The sequence below is a fragment of the Cajanus cajan genome, chromosome 11 (genome assembly GCF_000230855.2).
Source record: "Cajanus cajan strain Asha chromosome 11, NIPB_CcT2T_4, whole genome shotgun sequence".
Lineage (NCBI taxonomy): Eukaryota > Viridiplantae > Streptophyta > Magnoliopsida > Fabales > Fabaceae > Cajanus > Cajanus cajan.
In genome coordinates this window covers 33957331-33984380 of record NC_138527.1, presented here as the reverse complement: position 1 = coordinate 33984380, position 27050 = coordinate 33957331, and the positions used below count along the sequence as shown (strand labels likewise).

The window sequence follows — 27050 nt, the reverse complement described above, 5'->3', positions numbered from 1 at the left end:
GAATGTTATATCACAATGTCTCAAGCATGAGTTCTCACAAATATAAATTCTACAAATTCATTATATCAATCCATTACTCATTCACAATAGTTCTCTTAAGCATTCTTTTTTATTAACTACTAATATAAGTATCTTAAACCCTTCTCAAGATTAAACACTTAAGAGATAAAATAATTCACAAATTGTCTTTTCTTATCTTAAATTTCTTTGATCTTAATTATGTGATCTAAACGCAATATCTAAGACTTTAATTATGCTATTAAGTTGATCTTAGATAATTATAAATATAAGATAATTATCTACAACTTATATGTGAACTTCAAGTGTTAATTTTACCATTTACTACACTTCAAAATTACAAAAATAAAACTAGTGTTGACAATTTGATCTTTGTTTACTAATTTGATTATATCTTGAATTTTAAGCCCTTTTTATTGAGTGATTTTAATGTCATTGGAAAGATAATATCCAAGACTATAATTCTTATGAAGATCACAAATCCTATTTCTATTATTATTTGTAGTTGAATAATGATGTAATTATTTTGAAAGGAAAAATAGGATAAAAATATATACAACAAAATTACCATGTATAAAATATAACTATAAGAAGAGTGAGTTGTGTTATTAAAAAGTATAATAATTTTAAACTATAAACTGAAATTAATAGGTGACAAATAAAGTGAGATAGTTTATAGTTAATAAAATTAGTAAAATAGTCATAAATAAAAATGAATAACAAAGATAACTTCTAAAATAGATATCCTTTGTTTAATGAATGATATAATGCTTTTGATCATCCATTTAGGAATGCTAATTTGGGAGGATGGGAGATATCGGTAATGATATAACTTCAATTTTTTTTATCTTCATGAAACATGATCATATATATATATATAGCAAACACAATTAATTATTTTATGTAATAGTATATATTCATTTTTTTTTGGTAATTATGTAATAGTAAACATTTATATGATCTTTATTAATTAATTTTTAAAATAAATAATTTAAATATAAAAGTAAAAAAAAATTAAATATAATAATAATAATAATAAATAATTGAAATAATAATAAAAATAATAAATATACTAAAATTTATTAATTTAATTTAATTCAATATAAATTAATTAAAAAATTATCTTCACTCTATTTTTTTTATCTAATTCTATCCTATCAAATAATTATAAATTTTACTGTATTCTATTTCTGATCTATTTTTCAATAAATCATATTTATTTTCTTCCATTTCCTTCCTTCCTCCAAATAAAGTCTAGGATTGATTTGATTTGGTTTTATTTAGCTTTTTTTTTTTTTTCTGCACAACCCTGTCTCATGAATCGAAAGAGACAATTTTCTTAATTACGACCAAACCATCTCTTCAAGAATTAGATTCTCTGTAACTGAAATGAATTTGAAGAGTAGAAATCTTCACCAATCAAAATATTTGTTATACATTAAATTATAAAACTAAGACATAAGTAAATTTTAAACGGTTAAAGGTGGAACCGGATGCTACAGTTATTTCATGTTTCCTTTTGTTTATATTCTCTTGTCCCATGAAAAGGTTAACATATAGTTCTGGAACTTATCATACAAAAGAAAATTAAGTGGAGTATTTTCCATGAAAAGATCGAAAAGTGGCACTGATCAGGAGTTGAACTAGCAGAATGGCAGGTACAAGCATCGCAGCAAGTGGAATAGTTCTGGAAGCCCTCAGAAGAGATAACTACGAGAACTGGAGTGCTCTTGTGAGGAATTATCTAATAGGTGAAAATCTGTGGGACGACATTGTGACAAATGCTTCTGAAATTAGTGTGAAATCTAAAACTGTTTCTGAAATTGGTGTTAAACCTAAAAGTACAAGTGTTTCTAATTGGAAGAAGAGGAATGCTAAGGCTTTGCATATTATTCAGCTAGCATGTGGATCTGAGATACTTACTCACATTAGAGACCTTGAAACGGCAAAGGAAGCTTGGAACAGATTATCTGCGTTATACAGCTCACAATTAAAAGCTGATCCAGATATTGAACAAGGTGTGTATATAACTTTTGAGCTTTTACTTTTCCATTTAAGAAAAGAAACTTCACTTCTATTTCAACAAGAAAGTTTGCTTTTCTTGTGTCTTTTAGAAAGAATAGTGTTCTTTATAAAGCAGCCTGCTTGAGATCTGGTCGCAAAATCAAATATGGCAAAAATCTTTCTTATCGAAGTATGGAACCACCAGAAATTTTCAGCTGCTTCGGATGCCTTCAGTTGAAAGTTTTTTTTTTTTTTTTTTTTTTTAATGTTCAGGATAATCCTTAATAATCATGAATTATGAAAATTATAATCTCTAAAAATAATTAATCATATGTTGGTTGACGATAAATAATTTTAAAAAAATTTAAATATTTTTCTTGACAATCAATTTTTTTTATATATTTAGTTCTAATAGAACTTCCTCAAACTTTTATTTACAGTGGACTCATTTGTTTAACTTAAAAAAAGTGAAAAAAATATTTTTTTAAATAATTCTTTAAAAGGTAGGTAAGAATTGTTTATTAATTTTTTTTAAAAAAAATTGTTCATTTAAGAAAAAACAATCTATACAAATACATTAAAAAAATAGAAATCTGCTAAATTTAATTAAGAAAATATTAAAAAAAAATGAAATTTAAACAAACATATCCTTATTGTCACGATAATTTTTTTTTTTCAACATGAAAAAGTTAGCTCACTCGTCATGAAAGTGATTTCGTGGAAAACCAAGTAAACAAAATCTTAAAAAAAGAAAAACTCTTTGAGAATCCTTAAAAACATCTCCTACATTATAGAAGGGAAAGGAAAGCCAAACGAGAGGAGTTAGAAATTTTGTTTCTTTGAAAAAAAAAGGAATCAGAGGAAAAATGAATTTTTTTTTAATTTATAAGGAGAGATTTTTTTATTAAAAAAAACTGATTTACTTTTGTATTATTGTAAATTTAAAATTAAAAATAATATAAGGATATTTTTGAAATTATTTAAAAATATTTTTAAAATTCCTATCTTATATCCAAATTCCTCAATATTGGAGGAAAGTTAAAATTAGATGAGAATGAATTTTGCTTCCCTTAACTTATCTTCCCTTCAAAAATTTTAACCAAACAATAAAGGTTTATAAAAACATTTTTCTCCTCTTCCCTTTCTCTCAAACCAAACATTATGTAAAATAAAATAATGACACTAGATGAATATGTATCGGAAAAATAATTCTTTTGTTTGATATTTTTGATTATTTTAAAGAATCAATTAATTAAAAATTATTATTTATATGATTTCTACACTCACATTAAATAGAACAATTCAAAAACTAAATATTTCCACTAATCAATAACTACCGCAAAGGAAGGAAGGAAATCAATACCGTCATAATCATAGCATTGTGTATAATATAGACTATGCTTAGAGAAGAATATCTATTTTATGTACGTTTATGATGTCCAATAGAGATTAGTAACTGCTTTTGCATGTAGATATTTCATGCCTGATCAAATTATTCTAAAGATAATTTTAAAAGTTTTTTTTTTCTTCATTTTCATCCTTCATATTTTTAATAAAGAATTATTATATTAAAAGAAAATAACCATTCATTTCATTTATTTTACTTTTGTATTTTCACTTTTTTTTACTACACTAAACTTTAAAATCATCGTGAGTTGACACAAATGGTACAAGATCCAGGTCGAATTTGTGTTTCTAATGACACAAGTTCAACACCCTAGTGACCATAAAATTCTACTTTAGGAGATATACCTATTCGAGGAGATTCCTTATTACTAGAGGTGAAATTGTTTTAGTAGACTTATGTTTCAAGTTGAAAAGTAAAATCTTAAATTAGGCACAACTAAACTTCAACAAATCACTAAATAGAAAGTAATACTTGGTCTAAAAATTTTCAGTATTTCATTGACTCCCTATCAATAGTCATGAAATGTTATCCCTATTTACCATTTTAAGCATTAAAAATATAAATAATCAAAGAAAAAAATAAAAATAAAAATAAAAAGATCTTCCACCGCGATTGGTATGTCGAAAAGGAATCAACAATATAAAATAAAACGTGGCCCAATACTTCTTTTAATCCGTCCATTTTGGGCGAAAAGAAGGAAAAAGCTACTTTTGTGTAATTAAAAACTAAATTATTCTTATTTTTAACTTTTTATTTGTGATATTTGTCATTTTCTCACAAATAAAAAATTAAATTATTTTAATAATTTCATTTCATTTAATAAAGTAAAAAATTAATTTTATATTATAACTTTTTAAAAATATTTTTATAAATTTAAGTTACAAGTATTTTAATCTATACAATATAAATGCATGTTCAATATATATATATATATATAAAATTAAAAATTTATAATAAATTATATATAAAAACAAACAATATTTAAATATATAAATTATATTTTAAAATTTATATTAATAAATATTTTTAAATATATAAATTATATTTTAATTCTATTATAAATAATTTATATTATAACACATTTTTATTTATTTACTAATAATTTATTTTAAAATATTAATATTTGATTCATGAATAATTATGATAAATAAAAATACAATTAAATAAGAAGTTAAAAGAATTCCTATAAATTATTTTCTTGAAAAAATCATAAAAATAATCTCGTGTAAAATATAGATTTATATTTAATATATAAAAGTTTATTTGAAACATTCAAATTGTTTTACAATTTTTCTAAAAAAATATAACTAAAAGATGAAAAATTAGCTTTCCCCAAAACATTCACTACTAGCTTTAGCAACGTTTTCTTGTTTACATTTGTTAAAATGTTATTATATATTAAATAAATATGTTATTTTGCAACACTTTTTAAAAAATAATATCATTATTGATAGAGTAATATTTTTTATTTCAATATTATTCTTTCTAATTGTTTTCAAAATCAAAGTCTCATATCAAGTAAAAAAAATTTACATAGGTTATTTTGCAACATTTTTTTTTGAAAAATGTTACTATAATTGCTTCTAAAATCAAAGTCCCACATCGAGTAAAAAAATATTTTTCTTATCTCTAATTATTACTCATAATTAAAGTCTCACATTGAATAGATTAATGAATCATAAAAAGTATATATAACCATATAGTTATACTTAAGATAAATAAAATTTGATATTTTATATATAATTAGTGGTAACTAATTAAGAATGTCTTTAATCTTCTCTCAAAGAACTCCTAGGAGTTTAAGAGGCATAAAAATATAATAATTGATAGTAATATATCTAAATTATTATTTTATAAAATTAACAAAATATTGACAACATCATTAAAATGTTATAAAAATACTATTTTGCTAATATTTAAAAAATGTTGCCTAATTATATAAAAATGTTATTAAAAATCTTTAGCAACATGAACTATCTACAACATTTGATAATATGTTGGTAAAGCAAATTAGTAATATTTATACATAATGATTAGACATTAACACCCATGTCTGTGTGTTGTTTTAATAAATAAAGGAAAAATAATAAAAAGGAGATAATGAAATGAGAAATTGTTTAATTAACTTTTATACGTAGGTTACGGATGGGAACATTGTTTTAAACTGTTTTTCCTAATGAAATGTTTATTTAGTTTCCATAATAATTTGTTTGTTTCATGGTTTACATGGCAGGTTGGGTAGACGATAGTCTCCTTCACAATAAACCATTGCATAGATACGTGGAAAGTGGTGAGTGGGATCATGCAAGATCAATCATCAATAAGGATATCAATAAGGATGACAATAATAAGGCTATATATTCCACCTCTTCTATGGGAAGGTCTGTTCTTCATGTTGCCGTAATTGCTGGTCATGAACACATTGTGGAGAATTTGGTAAAGTTAGGGAAAGATAAATTAATGAAAATGCAAGACAACTTTGATTACACTGCTCTTGCACTTGCTGCTGATTTAACTGGAAATGTTGACGTTGCAAAGTGCATGGTAGAGAAGAGAGTAGGGCAAGAGCTTCTAGTCATGAAGACAAAACGTGGTGAAATTCCTGTTCTTCTTTCAGCTGCTAAGGGACACAAACAAATGACTCGTTATCTTTACCAACAGATGACTCACTATCTTTACTGTAGAACTCAGTTACATGCCTTCAACCACGAAAATTCCCACTACGGGGTTTTGCTCCTTACACGATGTATTACAGCTGAAATATTCGGTAAGCAATAACACTTTACTACGTCAATATTCATAATAGTAACTCATAATTAAGTAATTAATAATTAATTGAAATTTAATGGTAAGTAGGGATAATGTTGGATTATCATTAATTTTGTACTAATTAATTTTTTATAGATGAAATTCAGATTGTACTAATATACATATATGATCAAATAAAAGTTGGTTTGTTGATATGCTAGATGTGGCTTTGAGCTTAATTCATCGTATTCCAGAATTGCCTCTTACTCATGAATCCAATAGCCTTCGGCCCTTATACGCACTGGCACGCATGCCTTCAGTGTTTCCTAGTGGCTGCGGATTCGGACGTCTACAAAAACTCATCTATAACAGTAAGTTGTCACATTTTATCATTTTCTTCTTTGTTTATATATATATAACAACTTTAAGAGTAATTATTCCTAAATCTATTTCACTCAATAATTCATGATGTATGTTAAATTTTAATGATTCAATAGTTAAATTAAAAATTTTTAATATATGAATATATTAAGTTTATATAAATTTTTAAAAAATATAAAAATTATTTGATACTTTATTTTGTTAATTTAAATTAACAGATATTTATAAAAATATTTTATTTATTAATTTGAATCTATTTAACGAAGTATTATATGATTTTTATTTTTTAAAAAAATTTGTAAACTTGATTTATACATTAATAACTCTTAAGTGATATTTGATAGATGAGAAATTTTTAGTTTCCTAGAATCTTAGATTGAGAATATCAATTATCCATATTTGATATCTACTTAAAAAAAAAAAGGTTCTTTGGAAATTTGGAAATCTTTTTATCTCATTTTTTCACAAAAATATTTTCATGAAGGGGGTTGGAAATTCAACTTTTCCAATTATAAGAGAAAGTTTTAATTATGTAAAAGACTACGATATCTCTTTTAAAAGTAAAAAATATACAGTTGAATTTCTTTTATATTTATCTAACTCTTTTTCTCTCGCCTTTCTTGACTTCTTCTCTCTCTTTTTATTTCTCTTTCTCCCTCTTTTACTCTCATATCTCTATTTCTCTCTTTCTTGTATATCATTATTTCTTAACCTTGTTAATTTTAATAATATTATTAAAGTATATTTTATTTTTATAATTTAATGATATTTGTTAACATTTATTTATTTATTTTTAATTTTTTTGAATGAAATGAAATAATATAATTTTATCCTTCTTAATCATAAGGTAACATCTTTTTGTTTATTTCTTTTTTTTAATTATGTATTTAAATAATTTTAACTATAAATTTTTAACTTTTTAAAAATAATATATTTTTTTTATCAAATGCAAATATTATTATATAAAAAATTGTTTATATATGTAATTAAATTTTTATTATCTTCAAAAATTTATTATATCATAATAAAAAGTTTAATGTTTTATTTTTGTAATAAGATTTGAGTAACTAAATATATCTGATGAGGTTATTTTAATAAAATATATTTTTATAAAAAATATTTATATACTCTAGAATATACTATTCTAACTAAATATAAAAAATTTTAATTTTTGAGAATATTGTATGAATATTTCTAAGAACCTTCATGAGTAAATAAATAAATTTTAGTTACTCCCAACAATCATGATTCCTATGATTTGTAATTCTCAGGAATCATAATTCATGACTATGAAAACAAATTTCCTCCTAACAAACATCCCCTATTAATTTAATAGTTAGATTCTTAAAATTCAACATATATCATGAATTATTAGGTATAGTAACTCTATTAAGAATTATCTAAAGTAATTTGATCCCTTCTTATATATGAGGTCTACTTATTATAGAGTAACAAAACAGATAATTAATCACTAGGGTTAGCCTAGTGGTTGGGTGGGAAGGGGTTGGAGTAGTTAGAAGCATGAAGACCTAGGTTCAATCCTCATTGCGACCATCTTTGTAATCTTTCCTATCTTTATAAAAAAAAATAGATAATTATAAAAATATTTTATATATTAATTTAAATTAATAAAATAATTTTTTTTAATAAAAAAATTAGATATATTGAGTAAAGTAAGTTAATCGAGGAATTATTTTTCATCCCTTACCAGGTGATTGCATGTTTTAAGTGTTTCTTTTAGATCTATTAGATCAATCTAATCCATAGTCTGAAAGCTCAAGTAATTCCACATTGCTACCGATCGATTTACTTCCATTTTCAGTTTTAATATTAGAAAGATCAGAGATAAAGCTGCGAAGGTCGTGCGGAATAAGCATTAAGATTGTACCAGATGTTACTCAAGTAGAAGACCTTCATGTGGCTCAAGACAAAGCCCAACATACTCACTCCCTCACAGGTCTGAATGGATTGCACTCTCTCTCTAACAAATTGCATGCCGTCTTAAATATATCTACCATATTTCTTTAATAATTTATTTATCATATAATTAAATATATATGATTTTGGTAGAGATAACATTTTAAGAAAATAAGCTGCCGCACGCAATGATAATGTAAAACAACGTTATACTATTTTTATTTATGAAATTAAACTCGTACTTAAATATAAGACTCTCGCAGCAACCTGGAGACGTTTTCAGCTGTGTTATCATACTACAAAATTAACATAATGATTTGGCATGGTGAAGAATATTCTGTTCATTACTATTTTTAAGAACAAAGTTAGCTTCAATATAATGGGAGTGTAGTGTGTATTAGGGAATAAATTAAGTGCATTTATAGTCATTGATTAAAAAATTTAGTAGTTTAGATTGTAATTAATTTCAAAGTTTGTTATAAATGCATTGTGTTAATTTAAATAAATAAGTAAATTAGGGGCTATGCTATTGTAAAATTAATGGATAATAAATAGTGAATAAAAATTGTAATAATAAATAGTGAATAATAATTTTTAATGATTTAATTGTTTTTATTCACTTAATAATTTAATTAATTAAATAAATAATATTTATTTACTATAGAAAATTATTTATTATTTTAGAATTTTAAAATAAAATTTTATTAGTGTATCAAAATAATTTTTATTTATCATTTTCTATCTTTATTTCTCCCTTTTCATACACCTATGTACGTTTATCTTTACCCAAAATTTATTTTGTGTTGCTTCCTTTTTTTCTTTAGGAAGGTTTTGGGGTCTGGCTTTGAATTTCCCCCCAGTGAAGCTCTTAGGTATGTGTGTCCTATTTCTTTGAGGAATCCTGTGCCCTGCCATCGTATGTTGATCAACATTGTATCCTTCTTTTGTGTGTGTTTTCATTATTCTTTTCCAGGTCGACTGCTTATATTCGTTTATCTACTATTTCAAACTTATATACTTTTGAAGTTATCTGATGGTACGTTCCCTCATCCCATTAAAGCTGTCTCTATTTTCCCTTATGTTTTTTTTTATTATTTATTTATTTTTATTTTGTATTTTGTATTTATTACACAGTAACTCTTTATAAGGTAAACAGTGTATTCTGTTTCTTAAATAATCACCATTAATATGTTACGTTATAAACAAAGTTCGTAAAATACACACAAATTTCGTTTATAAAAAGTTTTTGAGAGTAATGACCAAAATTAAAATTATGTTAGTTTAGTTTTAAAATTAATAATATTTTATCAATACAAAGATGTATGTAAATATCCTAAATACGTATTATATAATAAGATATAACTCTCTTCTTAATAAATATATCTTTCACAAATAAATAGAAAACAACCCTTGATAATATGGTATGTTAGGTGTGAAGTTAATATATATATATATATATATATATATATATATAATAAAAAATATTAAAGAAATTTGATGAAACCTTGTGACTATTACAATAATTTACTCTAATTAATGCTTTTACATTTGTTAATGTATTTTGAGAAATTTAAATGATAAAAAATAATTATGTTTAGAGAATAATTTAATCTAAATTGAGTAAATATATATTTTGATTATTTAATTTGGAAAGAGCTATTTATAACGACTTGTTATTATTTTTTTATTTAACAAAATCAAATAACTAATAGTGAAAATCAAATTACTACTATGATCAATATAATCATGACACTTGGATAAACATAATATAACATATATACATACAATTGTCAACTAAACTAAAACATATATATAATTGCATGTATGTATAGTAATCTAGCTATGAAAATAATAATCTTAATTGTTAGTTAAGAAACATCTATACAAATTAATTACATCAGACTAACCCAATAGATACAACAAAATCAAACAAGTGAAAATCAAACTACAACTATTTATGATCAATATAATCATGACACTTAGATAAACATAGTATAACATATATACATATAGTTGTCAACTAAACTAATATATATATATATATATATATATATATATATATATATATATATATATATATATATATATATATATATGTATATGTATGTATAGTAATCCAGCTATTAAAATAAAAATCTTAATTGTTGGTCAAGAAACATCTATACAAATTAATTACACTAGACTAACCTAACAGATATAGCAAAATCAAACACCAACATGGTTTCACCAAAGCCATTGTTTGCCTCCAACTAACCTTGCCTTACTCCTATAAAAAACATTATCATCGTAGTCTAACCACCAAGAAACATGTAAGGATAAGTTAAATATCAAAAGAATCAACATGATCAACATATATAGCTAGGACCCAAAGTCCAATTTAACAATACAAAAAGCATACAATATGGAATTTACAACTCAACCACCTTAACAACATACAACTTAGCATATAGGCAACACAACGTGACAACATGTCAACTTAAAAGCATCAAGTAATATAACAACTTAACACTAGGTTAGCATTTCAACTACATAACATCAACTGAAACAACATTCCATTAATTGACTGAAAATAAAAAAACATCTCGACAACTAAATCAACTTTAAGCACCACTTTCAACAACTAATACAAATTACAATATGTATAGCATCCTCAACATAACATCAATCACAACATAAACAACTTTAAACAATTGATATGTCGTCACACATATCAACCTATGAAGATTGTCTACAATATATACAAGATGAGTAGTTTAAGTGCTAAATCCTATCAAATCACAATGATTGATATAAAACCAGAAACAACAAACAATGACTAGCATAAAGTTAAAAATAATAGTTAACATAAGGTAGAAACAACGACTAGTACAAGTTAGAAATAGTGACTAGCACAAGTTAGAAACAGTGGTTGACATTGAAGCTAGAAACATCGGCTAGCATAGCTAGAAACAACGGTTAACATACAACTAGAAACAACGGTCAGCATAAGTTAGAAACAAAGACTAATAGAAGTTAGAGACAACAAATAACATAAGTTAGAGACAACAACTGACTTAAGCTAGAAATAATAGCTGACACTAAAGCTATAAACAATGACTAACATAAAGTTAGAAACAATGACTAACATAAGTTAGAAACAACGGCTAACACTATAAGGCCAAAAATAGTGACTAACATAAAGCTAGAAAAAATGACTAGCATAAACTAAAAACAACGACTAACACTAAGGTCAGAAATAATGAACTGTATAAAACTAGAAGCAATGACTAGCATAAACTAGAAACAACATACAATTTCACATCTTAATTATCTTTTAACTTACAACTTAATAGCTTTACATTTGTACACCTTAAACATCTTTCAACTTAAAACTTAACAACTTTACATCTTTACAACTTAAATATCTTTTAGCTTACAACTTAACACCATAACTCATCTTAAAATAAATCAACTTACATAGCAAAACTTAATACACCTTTCAACATTTATCAACTTATAACTTTAACAACTATAACATTTTGTCAACATACTACTTTACATCAAATACTTCATCACATACAACATCAACTTAATTACAAACTTCATGTGTGTCAACATATCATTTCATCATACAACTTAAAGTTAACATGTTCAACTTTAGCATCTTACAACTCATACATCAATTGACTTACACCTTTCAACATGGACATCATCATACATCATCCATCAAACAACTTATAATCATCCTTCAGCTATCAACATTCAAAGAATTACATGCAAATCTTCATCATGCAACATGTAAACTACCAACAATTAGCTTGGAACTATCAAACACCTAGCTCAAAGCTACCAAATAGTTACCTTAGAGCTATCAAACACCTAGCTTGGAACTACCAACAACTAACTTGGAGCGACCAAACACCTAACTAAAAGCTACCTACAACTAGCTAGGAGCTACTAGACAACTCGCTCTAAGTGACTAGAATTTGCTCAAAGCAACTAGAATTTTCTCTAAGCGATTCAAGTTAGAGAGTATCTTTGAATAGCCACCCAAGCTCACTTTGAGCGACCTTCATGGACGCTCTAAGCGACCAAACCCCAAAAAACATGCATGACTTGGAGAAAATCTAGCAACTCAAAAATAACCTCAAATCCTCTTAACCCGTACAACAATACATGTTGCTTGCAAACTCAAAATCTTCCAATTATAACAACATGCAACTCATAAATTGAAGACAATGAGACATGCAACAACAACACACCAACTTGCCATCATCAAACCTCCTTCTTCACCAAGAACACCAAGGATCCACAAAATACAACACTCACCCCAAAAATCAAGCATACTAGCAAGCAATCTACAACAATCCAAAACACAAGTTTCCCTTATCTCTTGGAGAAATAGACAACAAGAAAAGGGGAAGAAAGAAAAACTTCGTATGACTTCGAGACAAGATCTTAGCTCCACCAGCTTTGATCTCAAGGTTAGCCACCTGACTCAACTACAAGGAAGAAGAAAGGGAAGATCTTTAGTATGAGGAGGAGAAGAAAAGGTTATGATCCTCTCTACTCTCTTGAGTTTTTCTAAAAACATGAAGTTATGAGTCTCATTCAAGAAAACCTCCTATAAATCCTCTTAGAGTTGAACCAACTTAAATAACATCAACTTATCACTTAACCATACAACCGAAATAAACCATACAACCGAAATAAGCATCCCAAAAAGATAATGTTACACTGTCATATTAATATTTAAATTTTTAAAAAAATATTCAAATAAGTATTTAGAATATATGAAACAAGTTCTTAAGTTTAACTACTCATTATATTTTTAAATATATATTGATTTTATCACTTTAGTCACACATTTTTTTGACTTATGGACTAATATGATTGTGAAATGATACTTCACGTATTTAAAAAAAAAATTAATTTTAGAGACTTCTATGGAAATGTCTTCTAAATTTAGTGGCTAATTCAAGTGTTTACTGTGTATATATTAGTCTTGCTAGTAAATTATTTCCCTTAACCCCTTGTGCTTTAATATTTCACTATAATTTATGACTTCATCACTGAGTCCTCACAATTAATCATCTCAGGAATTAGAGAAATATATGAACAGAAAAAGACCCACTGTCTAGTTCTTGAAATATTGAAGTGCTTGTGTCAGAGAGTTTCAGAATATAAGGAATCACAGCTCCAAGAGGCTTCAGCATATGATGCGATGTTGCAAGCAGCGAAGCTTGGAATTATTGAGTTCATAAATGCAATGAGCAGGGCCAATCCTGATCTCTTGTGGGCCATTGATAAGAACAAGAGAGGCATATTTTCTCATGCAATTCTGAATCGTAGAAAAGATGTTTTTCGACTCATAAATGATGTGAATGGACGGAAAGAGATAATCAAATGCCGCGCAGACGCTTTTGGCAATACCCTGTTGCACTTGGCGGCAAATATTGGACCTTCTTCTGACCTTGATCGCAGATCCGGTGCTGCTCTCCAAATGCAAAGGGAGCTTCAATGGTTCAAGGTTATTATTATTATATATATATATATATTCACTTACTTTAAGAATAAATATTGATAGACTTACTTCACTCAATAACTCACATTTTACATCAAATTTTAATAATTCAATCTTTAAATTAAAAATTTTTAATATATAAATTAAGTCTATTTTAAAAAAAAAAATTAAAAATTATTTGAGACTTCAATTTATTAATTCAAATTAATGAATAATTATGAAAATGTTTATATATTAATTTGAATTTATATAACATAATATCAAATAGTTTTCAAATTTATTAAAAATTTGTAAACTTGATTTATGTATTAATTTTTTTTTAATTCAACAGTTGAATTTTTAAAATTTGATGTAGAATATAAGTTGTTGAGTTAGTAGACTTACTACACTTAATAATTTATATTTTACATCAAATTTCAAACACTCAACCTTTAAATTAAATGTTTGCATAGATTAAATTTTCAAATTTTTTAAAATTTTAAAAATCATATAATACTTAATTATATAGATTCAAATCAACGTATAGAATATTTTTATGATTATCCTTCAGTTTGAATTAACATAATGGAATATCAAATAATTTTCAAAATTTTAAAAAATTTGTAGACTTAATTTATACATTAAAATATTTTAATTTAATAATTTGATCATTTAAATTTGATGTAAAATATTTTAGTAAGTAGAATAAGTCTTGAAGTAAGGGAATCTCTCTCTTTCTCTCTCTCTCTCTATATATATATATATATGGTTGCACAAACATTTTAGCGAAAGTTAACAAGTTATAACTACAATTCATTTTTAAATACATCCAGATATAACTTGCTAACTTACTCAAACTAAAAATAATTTAGTGTAAATTAGCAAATGCTGACGAGATTTATTAACATACACTCATTTTTTTTAAAAAGAATACATTAGCAATACATTATTTTTATATGCATCTAGGTGTAACTTGCTAAATTACTCTAACAAAAAAATAAGTTAGCAAAGCCCTATATACAAGGACCATATACTATGACAATATCATAGTCATTTTTCATGTGAGAATGAGAATACTCAATTTTAACATTTAAATTAAAATATTATAAATAAAGTTATCACATATCATTATAGGTATCTATATTAATATTGTCCTGTGATCATTATTATTGTAGTGTCATTACCACCACTACTGTATTATTACTATTATTGTTACTATTGCTACCACTGCCGTAAGATAGAAAAATAGTTATAAGTTAAAAGTGAATTCACAAAAAAAGTTAAATACATCTATGGTGACAATGATTGTAATAAAAGTATAATAACAGTGATAATAATAAATATAATAATAATAATAATGACAATTATATAATCATAATGACACCTATTGTAATGACGATTATGATTAAGTGTACATTGTTATTTTACACCTAAAAGGCAAATTATGAAATCACTGCAGGCTGTTGAGAAAATAGTGCATCCTAAATGTAAGGAAGACAAAAATACAGATGATAAGAAACCCCGTGAGATATTCAGTGAAAGCCATGAAGAGATGGTGAAAGCAGGTGAGAAATGGGCAAAAGACACTGCTAGTTCTTTTACTCTTGTTGGTACTCTCATCATTACTATCATGTTTGCCGCGGCTTTCACTGTCCCCGGTGGAAACAATCAAGATTCGGGAACACCCATCTTCTTGCATGACGATATATTCACTTTGTTTATCATAGCAGATGCAATATCTCTCTTTACTTCTTCCACTTCAGTCCTGCTTTTTATTGGGATCCTCACGTCTCGTTATGCCGAGAAAGATTTCCTCAAGACATTGCCATTGAAGTTACTTTTCGGCCTTGTGACCCTTTTCATGTCTGTGGTGGCTATGATAGTAGCATTTTGTGCTTCCCTTGCTATGATGCTAAAGGGATATCAGAGGATTATAATAGCAGCCATGTCACTTGGGAGCATTCCAGTTATTGTTCTAGTACCTTCACAGCTTCGCCTCTTCCTTGAGATTTTCAATTCTACCGTCTATGCTACATATTAAGTGAAGGGTAGCAAGGTGCTAATGTTGGAGTTGATCAGCACTCTAGTGTTGTTAATAGATATCATAAACATCTAGCTAATTGGATAACCATCAGCTATATATATAGTTGTTGTCAATGCATTAGGACGAGTGACTGAGGTAATTATAGATTCTGCAAATAATTAAAGTATGTAATAGTAGAGTTATCAAGAAGAGAATGAAGATAACATATACCCCTCCCCTATGACTACAATATATATGTATCAAGTTCTCAAAAATTTATGTTAGGTGAATAGATTTACTATAAAATAGTCGTATAACTATATATTTAATTAGAGATACACAAGCGCCAAATTTCATATATCAAATCCACCCAGGCTAATATATTTGCTTCATCTTCTAAAGGATGAATGAAAATATCACTTAACAATCAACTATAAAAGACTATTTTTAAATACCCATGTTTAAGGAAATTTTCTTGAAAGGGTTCGATTAAAGAAAATGATATGAACTATAATGCAAACACTATGATACTTTTTATTCGCTAATAATTACAATAAAATACTTCATCTGAACCTATATTTAAATAAAAATACAAATTTTAAACAATTTAAAAAAATTAGTTAAATTTATACATTAATAATTACAATAAAATATTCTCTCTGAACTTATATATAAATAAAACTGACTAATTTTACACATATTTAGTTAAATGCATTTCTGTAAAAAAAAATTAATTAAATGTATTTAATTTTTACGATATTATATAATTGAATATTAATCAACGTGATATATTAAACCTGTAATGTACTGTTTAAGTAAATGGCACCTGTAAAACGTACAAGATTTTACCCAAAAGAAGAGGGTATTTGAAAAAAAAAGTAAGAAGAATGTAGAAAATCTTATAAAATATATTTTATAAGTGATGTGATTTAAGAAAAATAACTTCACAATTAATAAAATTCAAAGAAAATGTTATAAAATATCATGATTCGAACATTTAGATAATGCGCTTGCTACTTTTAATTTTTCATTTGATAAATTTGTGGCTTTATCTCAAACAAGAGAGAAGCAATTGAAGAAAGAGTATTTTCTTAACTAAGTTGAACATCAAAAAGACAAGAGTTCTTGATTTTCCTATTCTTTTTTTTTTTTTTGAGGTGTTGATTTTCCTATTCTAATTATATATATATATATTATATATATAATGACTTAAAATTTAATTTATTTAAATATATAAATAAACTAAAATTTTAAAAAAATGTTATGAGTTTCCAATGAATTTATCCCAAATCAACAAAATCCAACAAAGATAGATATAAATTTTATAAAATACAAATTCACATCTTTTTAACCTAAACCTAAACTCGACCCTTCTTTTGTAAAGGTGGAGAAAATAGTAGAAAAACTTAGCTTGTTATTAGGGATGCTAACGGGGTGAAACGGGTATAAGTTTCACTATATCCATCACCTTTTCCATTTTTGTATCTCATACATGTCCTTGTCTCTGTATCTGATAGGTATGAAATTTGTATCTCTATTCCCATCCCTATCAAACATCGGATATACCCATACCTATTTCATATTTGCCTAAAAATTTAATTAAATATTTTTTAAAAAAATAAAAATTTTAACATAGAGTAGCAATTATAAAATAACATTAAATAAGTTTCATTTTACATAAATTTATAATAAAGTAAAAATTATATAAATGTTAAGTAAATTTTTTTAAAAATAAATTAATTTAGAAATTTAAAATGGATATGAATATAGGATGGGTAAGTATATATCCGTCCCCGTACTCGATTTAATAAATAAGATATTATTCGTATCCATACTCATACTAATCAAATCGGATAGTCCTTGTTAAAGTCGGACAAATTTGAATGTTATCCACAAATACAAATTTACTTGTCATCCATACTTGTCATCATGTTTGATTCAAGTTTACAAGCATTTTAAATAAAAAGAAATATCTATAAGACTTTAGTGCATAAGTGCTTTCTTTTAATATATTTTTAAAGTACTTAATAGTTAATTATTTACTTCAACATAATTAATTAATTTTATAAATAAGTTTATCCTTAAACAGGAGGGTAGTCGGCGTGCTAGTTGCACCGATAAAATAATAGCAACAATATCTCATCTATGACTGTCACACAAAATTGAACATGTGTGTCCATGTATGTAAAAAAGATGATGTTATATGCAACTAGGGATTGAAGAATCTTACTATCCAATAATTAACCCATACTTCGTAATGATGTTCTCATTTTTCCTTACCTTGATGGATGTTAAAATCTTGAGTCGAATCATCGAGTTCTCCTTTAGCCATCTTTGATTCTCCTCCTTCTTCAAGTCACAAGATGTACAATTAAATTTTGAATTAAGACAACTTTAATTATTAAAGTATATAAGTAAAAACTCCAACTCTCACATGCGCACATATCGTTGGCAAAATCTCAACTTAATTATTCTCTCTATTTTAAAATGATAATAACTCAATTATAAAAAAAAAAAAGTATATTTATTTTATAACAACACTATTGGAATTTCTCTTATTATACGCGACTTTTCATGCGAATTTTGTACTAAAATTTGCAGCAAATATTATTCCTACGAATTTTTCTACGAAATTTTATCTATAGATAATACCTTCGTGGATAATATGTTTTTGCGAATTATACAATTCGCAAGAAATTTTCTTGCGAAATTTCTTACGAAAAAATGCAAAAAAAAAAATCACAGGAAAGTTTCCTGCGAATTTTTTAGCAAGAAATTTTGTAAGAATATTTTTGTAAGAAATTTTGTAAAAAAAAAAAAAAAAAGAAATTTTGTAAGAATATTTTTTACGAAAAAAATTAAAGAAATTACTACAAATTCTATCAATAATTCTTCAACTTTCAAATGCTCACAATGAATTCATCCGAAACATTTGTTTCCACATCTCCGACATGTGATACATAATCTTTTAAACTTTAAGATTGTAGATTATTATAAGTCTAACACTCAACCATACAAATCAATTTGTAAGGTAAGTGTTATCCCAACTTATATACTTTTTAATTGTTTTATTTTCAATCGATGTGGGACTTGAAGGTTTTTTTTTTAAATATTAAACTTATAAATTTAAATATTCTTTTAATTTTTTCTGCGGATTAAAATTGGCAGGAAAAGTTACTTGCAAAATTTTTCTACCATTTAGTAAATATTACTTGCGAATTTATTTTTGCAAAAAAGTCTGCAAGAAACAAAATAAAATTCTTATAATATTTCCTACAAATTTTTACCATAGAAAAAAATTTCTATGATTATTAAAATTGTAACAAAATTTGAAAAACTTTCTTGTAGATTATTTTTCATAAAAAAATTTGTAAGAAATATTTGTAAATTATTTTTTGCAAATAAATTCATAAAAAATTTTTGTAAAATTATTATTGCAAAAAAATTTTAAAAAAATTCTACGAATATTTTTTTATAAAAAATTCAAAAAAAATGACACTTTCTAGCGGTGAAACTCTCGTTTTTCAAATTATTCTCAATTAATCAATTAAAATCTTTAAAATTTATTTTTTAAAAAAGTTGAATGTTACATGTAACACGAACATGCCTAAGGGCAGCATGACAGTGCTCTAATCCGAGACAAAGAAGCGAAAAGGCAAGCACAACCCTGCTTGGTGGCGGCACAATCATGCTTGGCTCGTCTCTACCCAGCACGATTGTGATGGTGCTTAACATGGCCGTGCTGGTCTCCTTTTGGAAATAGTTTGCCTTTGCCAAGTTCAATCAAATCAATGAATCTTTGTGGAGTCTAATAAATGGACGAGAATCCTGTGTTTGGGGTAACAAATAACACATAACGGAGAGGGAGGTGACTACATGCAACAAAAGGGCAAATTAAAGAACAATTGGAACATTAACCAATGCCATTATTCAGAGTTTAACGCCTACAGTGACAGTAAACAACTTTATTGTTATTCATTTTTGAGAAGTTATAAACTTACATTTAAAATTCTCAAAGAAATAACTCACATGCATGTGAAACTTTGATAGAAACATCATTCTTCCTTTCATATCTAATGTTCCTATTTGATGCGACGGATGGGATTCCATAGTGTAGATCGAAAAATCTCATATATGAGTCTCAGCTGCGATGGTACAAGAACAAAAACTGGAATGCTCCCCAATATGGCACCTCCTATAAAGAGACGCTTATAAGCCCAATAATGATTAAGTACTACACCAAGTGCAGCACAAAATGCAACCATCATGGAGGCCACAGACAGGAAAAGAAAGCCAAGGCCAGCCAATAACTTGAAGGGTATCCTTTTTAGGAAGTCTTTTTCCGCGAAACGTGAAGTGAGGATCCAAATGAATATCAAGACTGAAGTGGCAGAAGTGAAGAGAGATATTGCATCTGCCACGAGAAACGTGGTAAATATTTCGTTGTCTAAGAAAATAGGCACTCCTGTATTTTGATTGTTCCCACCTGGGACAGTGAAGGCCGCAGCAAACATGACAGTGGTGATGAGAATACCCACAAGTGCAAAAGACTTAGCTGCTTGTTTTGCCCATTTCTCTCCTTCTTTCACCAGTTCATCATGCATTTCAGTAAATAGCTCATGAGGCTTCTTATCGTCATCATTTCGAGCTTCCTTACACTTGGGATGCACAACTTCCTCTACTGCCTGTAATGATTTCATCATATAATATCAATACTACTTATAAGAGTGTATGCAAGTTTTCTCTCAACTTAAAAGGATTACATATATGTCGTAATTTTTTTTAATTAAAATGACTACCTATCATGTGATGATAATTTAAGTAATATTGAGATAATTAAGACGAGTTACCTTGAACCATTGAATTTCTCTTTGCATTTGCAGAGCAGCACCAGGTCTGCGATTAAGATCAGAGGAAGGTCCTAAATGTCCAGCGAAGTGCAACAAATTATTACCAAACACATCTGTGCGATATTTAATTATATCCTTTCTTCCATTGAGAGAATATATCAGCTGGAACACCTTTTGTTTACGATGAAGAATTGCATAAGAAAATATGCCTCTATCGTGGCTGTCCTTGGCCCATAAGAGATCATGGTTAGCCTCAGTCATAGCATCTATGAACTCAACAATTCCATGCTTGGCTGCATGCAACATTGCATCGTACACTAAAGCTTTTTCGAGCTGTGAATTATTCAACTTCTCAACACTACGTTTCATGTACCACAATATTTGTCGAACTACAATATGAGTACATTTTTGTTCATATATTTCCCTAATTCCTGAAAGAATTAGAGGAACTTAGTGTTAGAGTAGTTATAGAAAATTAAATCGAATTAAGCAAAGAGGAACAACTAAATTACATATCATTAGGTTTTACGTACATACCGAACATGTGAAGAAATTTGAAAATTTGAATGAACACATAAACAATTTCAAGAACTAGTCCACCTGAACAATCATTCAAAAAGAGAAGTACCGATCAATGCAAATCTATATATGTCATAATAGAGCACAAGATCTATCAGAGACAGAACACTGCATACTTACTCAAAAGCTTTACGGGAAGAAGCAAAACATTCAAAACCGGTCTGCAGAACCTACCTGAATAAAGCATCATAGAAAAAAATCTTTAGTGGTTCATCTATAAATATAATATCTATATTTTTATACTATTTTAATAAAGACAACATTTTTTTATAACAGTACTTCTTAACCTTTTTTCCCCCTCTCGCTTTCTCACACGATTGCCTACTTTAATTTATTTCTTATTTTACTTTTATATAAATAGAAAATTGCCACTTTTTCACTAATAACTATAATAAAGGTAATGGACTTTTTTATATACACATTTTGTGTTCAATTTTATCCGTATAACTACTCCTCAGAGATCGCTATTTTGTTTTTTTTTTTTCTATAAGTTTCACTTTACCAATCACCCAGATCTTTTAATTAACCACCACCACTGCTTTTTTCTGTTATTTTAATTCTTATAAAAAAGAGAGAGAAAAAAATCACTTAGACCTTCTCTAACTGTTAACTCTTCACTCATATTTAACTTTAATTATTTTTAATTTTTAAATAAAATACATGAAGACACAAAATACTTATTTTACACTAATATATAGAAGAATATAAATTGTTTCTTGGTGTTTTTTAAGAATATATTCAGATAAATTTCTCTAAAAAAATTATAGGAGAAGAAAATAAGATAGAGAAATAAAATAATTTTTTCTAAGATAAAAAATTTGTTTACATAAACTATTTTGTAAAAATATTTTTTTCATTAGCATTTTAAAAAATATAATTTATGTATAAGTTAATTTTAACTTGTTGAAATAAATTATTTTTTCCTTATTTTTTCCCAAAAAATTACAGAGAAGTTTAAGCATAGACTAGGTAACCTTTTTTGGATTAGTGAAAATAAAAGAGAGAAAAAAATTGAGTTAAATACGAAATTAAATACCAATTTGTACTATTTATATGAAAGAAAAACAGAGAGAATTTTCTTTTTAAAAAATTCCCCACGGGAAAGTGGCGAGGGGAGTCACTATTATTTTTCAAACATGATAAATAATAAATATTTTTTTGTTAAATTTATTTTTTAATAAGCGCAACTTTTTTTGTATTCTTCTATTTTTATTTCACTCATTTAAATAAGAACTTTTTTTTATAATGTATATAAATAAGATGTTTGTTACTTTATTTTTTCCCTCTTATTTCAATCTTTATCTAAAAATAATATATATATATATATATATATATATATATATATAATATATTAATTCAACGTACACCAATAGGATTTGGGTTCGCCGGAATGAGTTAGTCCTCCACAGCTAAGAGAATCAATGTTCATATCTTTATTGAAAGAGATGTCCATACTTAATGTCCAATCGTAGCTGAAATAAAATTGTCTCCAAAGAAAAATATCTGTGAAAGAAAGAAAAACAATTAGTTTACTGTACTTTAATATATAAAACATGGTTTAATGTAATATATTCTGGTCAAATTTTTTATTCATTTGTCTTGTTCCAATTGAAAAGAAAAAGAAGGCCATACTATGCCATCAATTTAATTAGTTTTCATCCAAAGTCACTTATAATTATTTTTGTAAACTTATATTTTTTTTATTAGTGTGAATTGAATTCAGTAGTAAAAAAAAATTATAACAGCTCACAGACATTATTCAATCAACCAAACTAAAGTCATTTTTAAAACTTGTATTAACTCAGAATTTTGCATAGATATATAAATGAAGTTGCGAATATCCCTAATTATATATTGAATTTCAACTAAAAATAATATTTAATTTTATTACAACTTAAAATAAACTGAGCAAGTGTTCAAAATTAGTCATCGTTGATTCTGAAGTCCCAAAAAAATGATGAAAAAGTTTTGAACATCTCTTATTATTGGCTTTAAAATTGCACTACAATTTTTTATTCATTTTATTTTTACAATTCAAAGGTAATAATAATAGTGCAATATTAATTATCGTAGGTAATATTGAGAGTCCCAAAAAGAAAACTATTCCTAGATAATCTATTTACATTAAATGGATTAATATAATAGATATTTAAGCCAATTTAAATTAAAATTAATAACGTAATTTGAATATTTCTAAAAAATAATAGAGCAAAAATTTGGAGAAACTGTTTAAACATATTTTTTTTAAAATCATATATCAGACCCAAGCATGTAGAAAATTTAATTTTAAATAAGAAAAATGCGTATATAAATATTACTATATATGGAAGCTCATTAATTAAAACAATGATGTATAAAATTGTGTAAAAACAACACATTCATTCAAATATCAATTTGTGGGGAGAAGTGTCGTTCATACGTACCTGGGAAATTTGTCTTATGTCGTCGTCCCTCATTGTGTTGAAATTTCTTTCCTACTCTTAAAACTGTGCAGAAGTATATTAGTACAATATTTTTCAATTAAAAATGGAAAGAACAACTCTTAAACACAGAACATTAATGAAATGTTAAATGTTTTTTTATGTACTAAAAACATAGAACATAAACATTGCACTACATTAACGATGAAGTGTGTATTTGGTTTACAGTTTCCATAGAAACAACTTATTTTTCAAAAGAGAAAAAAACTGAATATAAACTTCAGTTAATTTCTCATACAACCCCTTTTTTTCACAAACAACCTTTTTTTTATTATCTAAATAGTTAAAAGTAAGAAAATCATCCTTCTCAATCACACTAACAAAACTGCAGAATTTAAAATTAAGGAAGTAAAATCACGATGGAAAATCATAGAAACAATAAACAAAATTTAACCAATTTGGTTTTAAGAAGAAATATGGTAACTGATTCTAAAACTTCAAAAAAAAAAAGAGTAAGAAGAGTGCGAAACTTACTATAGTAAATGAATTTCTGTCGAAGTCCAAATTGGCAGCCACTTAAGAATGCAGAAGGCATTTTAGTCAATGTATGCAAGGCGCGAAAGCAGTCAGTTAAGGATTCAGGGGGCAGTTGATCCAGATCCAGGTATGATTCCAGTAATCTCAAAGCCACATCTACCAATGCATTTTTCATTATTTATTTCTTCCAAATAAATTAAGGAATTAATTCAAAATTGGCTCAACATTTACTATATTCTTTCGGTCTTAATTTCTATAAATTTCTTAAAACTAATATACTTTCTGCTAATCTTTACATTTTATTTTTTAATCTTATAAATTTCCTGAAATACAAATTATAGTTTCTGAAAAAAAAAAAAAAAGAATTCAGTGGTGTGTGGTTTACTTACCAAATATTTCCCCTTTGATACATCGTTCAAGCAGTAGTACTCGATTGTGGTAATCTTGTTCGTTGAGCACTTTCTTGGGAGTTTTCAAGAAAAGGTAACGAGTCATTAGTTTGTGTCCCCTATGAGCAGCGAGGAGAAGAGGGATTTCACCATCTTTATTCGTTATACTAAGCAGATTGTGGCGGATCCGGCCGCCATTATCCTCTACCATGCACTTTGCTACATTGGTGTTCCCAGTGAGATGAGCAGCAAGAGCAAGAGCAGTATTACCCATGCTGTCTTGCATTTTTAATAATCTCTCTCCCCCTTCTTTCACTAACCCCTCAACAACGTTCACGTGACCTGCGATTGCTGCTACGTGAAGAACCGTTCTCTTATCTGAATCCGACGCCGAAAGTAACGCCCCCTTTTCCCCTCTGATGAATAAATCTGCACCTTTCCAATTTCCTTTCTCCACGTACCTGTACAGTTTTCTATAGCAACGAACATTATCGTCTACTACACCTGCATGACATGACATTCATATTTAAACATAAATTAGTTTAATTAGCTTGGTCACTAGCTCCTAACCAGTCTCACTTGAATTCTTCTTGTTTCAATACACATGCGAATTGCAAGTAGCATTTAAATATGTATGTAGTATGTACCTTGCTCAATATCTGGTTCGGCTTTTAACTCAGAACCGTAAAGCGAGGCCAAGGAATTCCAAGTGTCTTTTGCCGTCTCAAAATGCTTAATCTCGTCGAAAATCTTTGATCCACATGAGAGTTGAATGATATGCAAAGCTTCTGCATCCTTCATACTATCATTAGCATTTGTTGAATTAAAACCACTCTCCACAACTGCCCACAGATCTTTACCCCGCAGATAGTTTCTCATTAAAATTTTCCATCTTTCGTAGTTGTCTTTTGTGAGTACTTCTTGAACTATTCCCCTGGATGCGCTCTCCATTACTAAATTTGAAATAAATCAAATTATGGGCCAAAGCCAAACAGATCTTTCTAAAGTTTTCCGCTCAACTTTTTGGTGGATGATTTGAGTGTGGGTTCAAAAGGGGGAGAAGAAAAATTAATGTCTCGAGGTCTCCCCAACTTATATATATTTGTTATTTCTTGTCTGCATGTGTTTGGGCAGTGTGCATTTGGGGGAGGGGGAAGGGGAAGGGGAAGGAGGAGGGGTTAGGAAAAGTACATTACTGGCCACCAGTATTTATATTTGAGGATTTTTTCGGTCCCTTCTAGTAGGGGGCTTTGGTGCTTTATTTTTTCTATTTATCGACGAAGTGACATGTATATTAATTCGACACGTTATCATGTCTTTATTCTTGTTGATTGGATAGTATGATGATATGTCTAATTAATACATATGTCACTATGTCAATAGACAAAAAAGAGAAGAGGGTCCAAATTCCCTACTTAGAAAGGACATTGAAGGAATTATCTTTGTATTTAGGTTTAATCGATATATTTGTGACTCATGTTTTATGTATTTTTTTCAAAGTTTTGTCATTCAAATAACTTTTAAAAATATATTTTGTTACTTAATTTTTAAATTTGTATATATATTTTTACTCTATTAATTGATTGTTTAATATAGTTAATTATTAATGTGATATATTGATTATGAATGTGCATGTCACATCATATCATGTCATCATGTGCATGTTTCATTAGTTAATTATGTTAATGATTAATATATTATATCAGTAGTTAGCATATCACGTTAATAATTAATATATCACATCAACGATCAATTAACAATATTAGATGATCAATTAATGGTATGAGAAAATATGTAAAATTTTAAAAATTAAGTGACAAAATATACAATTTTAAAAGTTGAGTAACAAAATTCACAAAAATGTGAAATATAGATGACAAAATTACAATTAATTCTTGTTTCTAAAAATCAATTTACTCATTTTTTTCATGAATAATTTGTTTCACCTTAGGGTTTAGCTTACTTATCTTTTCTTCACCCTTTTTGTTGAGTGTATTTAATAAAATTAGCTTATAAGTTAATTGAAAATTTTTATAAATTTATAAACATTTTAAACCCTAAATTCTAAAATTTATAAATTAGGTGAAACTTGTAACTTATAAGCTAGGATCTATAAAAAGTTAAAAACTTATAATCTAACAAATAAAATAAAAAGTGTTTGACATAATTAGTCAATAAATAGACTAATAAATATAAAAGGATCATGATTTAAATTGATACCATGGTGTTTAATTAGTAAAATGATATCTTCAATAATTTTTTATAGAATGCAACTTTAATCGATCCAACTATTG

The 27050-nt window shown here is 26.9% G+C and overlaps 2 protein-coding genes across 4 annotated transcripts; one reads left to right on the top strand and one right to left on the bottom strand.

Moving 5' to 3' along the window:
* Nucleotides 1–1497: 1497 nt before the first annotated feature.
* Nucleotides 1498–16287, top strand: LOC109799797 (uncharacterized). Of its 2 annotated transcripts, none has more exons than XM_020360428.3 (8): nt 1498–2036; nt 5664–6197; nt 6433–6549; nt 8382–8516; nt 9301–9348; nt 9450–9512; nt 13555–13985; nt 15418–16287. In XM_020360428.3, exons 1-8 carry the CDS (start codon nt 1670–1672, stop codon nt 15997–15999), a joined length of 2277 nt encoding a protein of 758 aa, XP_020216017.2. In that variant the 5' UTR covers nt 1498–1669; the 3' UTR covers nt 16000–16287. The 2 variants fall into 2 exon arrangements, with proteins under 2 accessions (XP_020216017.2, XP_020216016.2); XM_020360427.3 differs by having other exon boundaries at nt 6400–6549.
* Nucleotides 16288–19875: 3588 nt separating this feature from the next.
* LOC109800452 (uncharacterized) lies at nt 19876–25923 on the bottom strand. Of its 2 annotated transcripts, XM_029271704.2 has the most exons (10): nt 25404–25923; nt 24757–25260; nt 24365–24523; nt 23834–23896; nt 22776–22913; nt 21531–21584; nt 21369–21431; nt 20832–21262; nt 20468–20666; nt 19876–20395 (listed from the first exon to the last, which is right to left on the bottom strand). In XM_029271704.2, exons 1-10 carry the CDS (start codon nt 25705–25707, stop codon nt 20064–20066), a joined length of 2247 nt encoding a protein of 748 aa, XP_029127537.2. In that variant the 5' UTR covers nt 25708–25923; the 3' UTR covers nt 19876–20063. The 2 variants fall into 2 exon arrangements, with proteins under 2 accessions (XP_029127537.2, XP_029127536.2); XM_029271703.2 differs by having other exon boundaries at nt 19876–20666.
* Between the last annotated feature and the right edge of the window lie 1127 nt (nt 25924–27050).

Excerpts from the sequence above, each read along its gene's own strand:
- LOC109799797 (XM_020360427.3), top strand. The coding sequence starts at position 1,670 with ATGGCAGGTACAAGCATCGCAGCAAGTGGAATAGTTCTGGAAGCCCTC. Across the intron at positions 6,550-8,381 it reads ACAAAAACTCATCTATAACA|TTTTAATATTAGAAAGATCA; the intron begins GTAAGTTGTCAC and ends TTCCATTTTCAG. Across the intron at positions 13,986-15,417 it reads GGGAGCTTCAATGGTTCAAG|GCTGTTGAGAAAATAGTGCA; the intron begins GTTATTATTATT and ends AAATCACTGCAG.
- LOC109800452 (XM_029271703.2), bottom strand. The coding sequence starts at position 25,707 with ATGGAGAGCGCATCCAGGGGAATAGTTCAAGAAGTACTCACAAAAGAC. Across the intron at positions 23,897-24,364 it reads ACAGAAATTCATTTACTATA|TTTTAAGAGTAGGAAAGAAA; the intron begins GTAAGTTTCGCA and ends ACTTCTGCACAG. Across the intron at positions 22,914-23,833 it reads ACATAAGACAAATTTCCCAG|ATATTTTTCTTTGGAGACAA; the intron begins GTACGTATGAAC and ends TTTCTTTCACAG.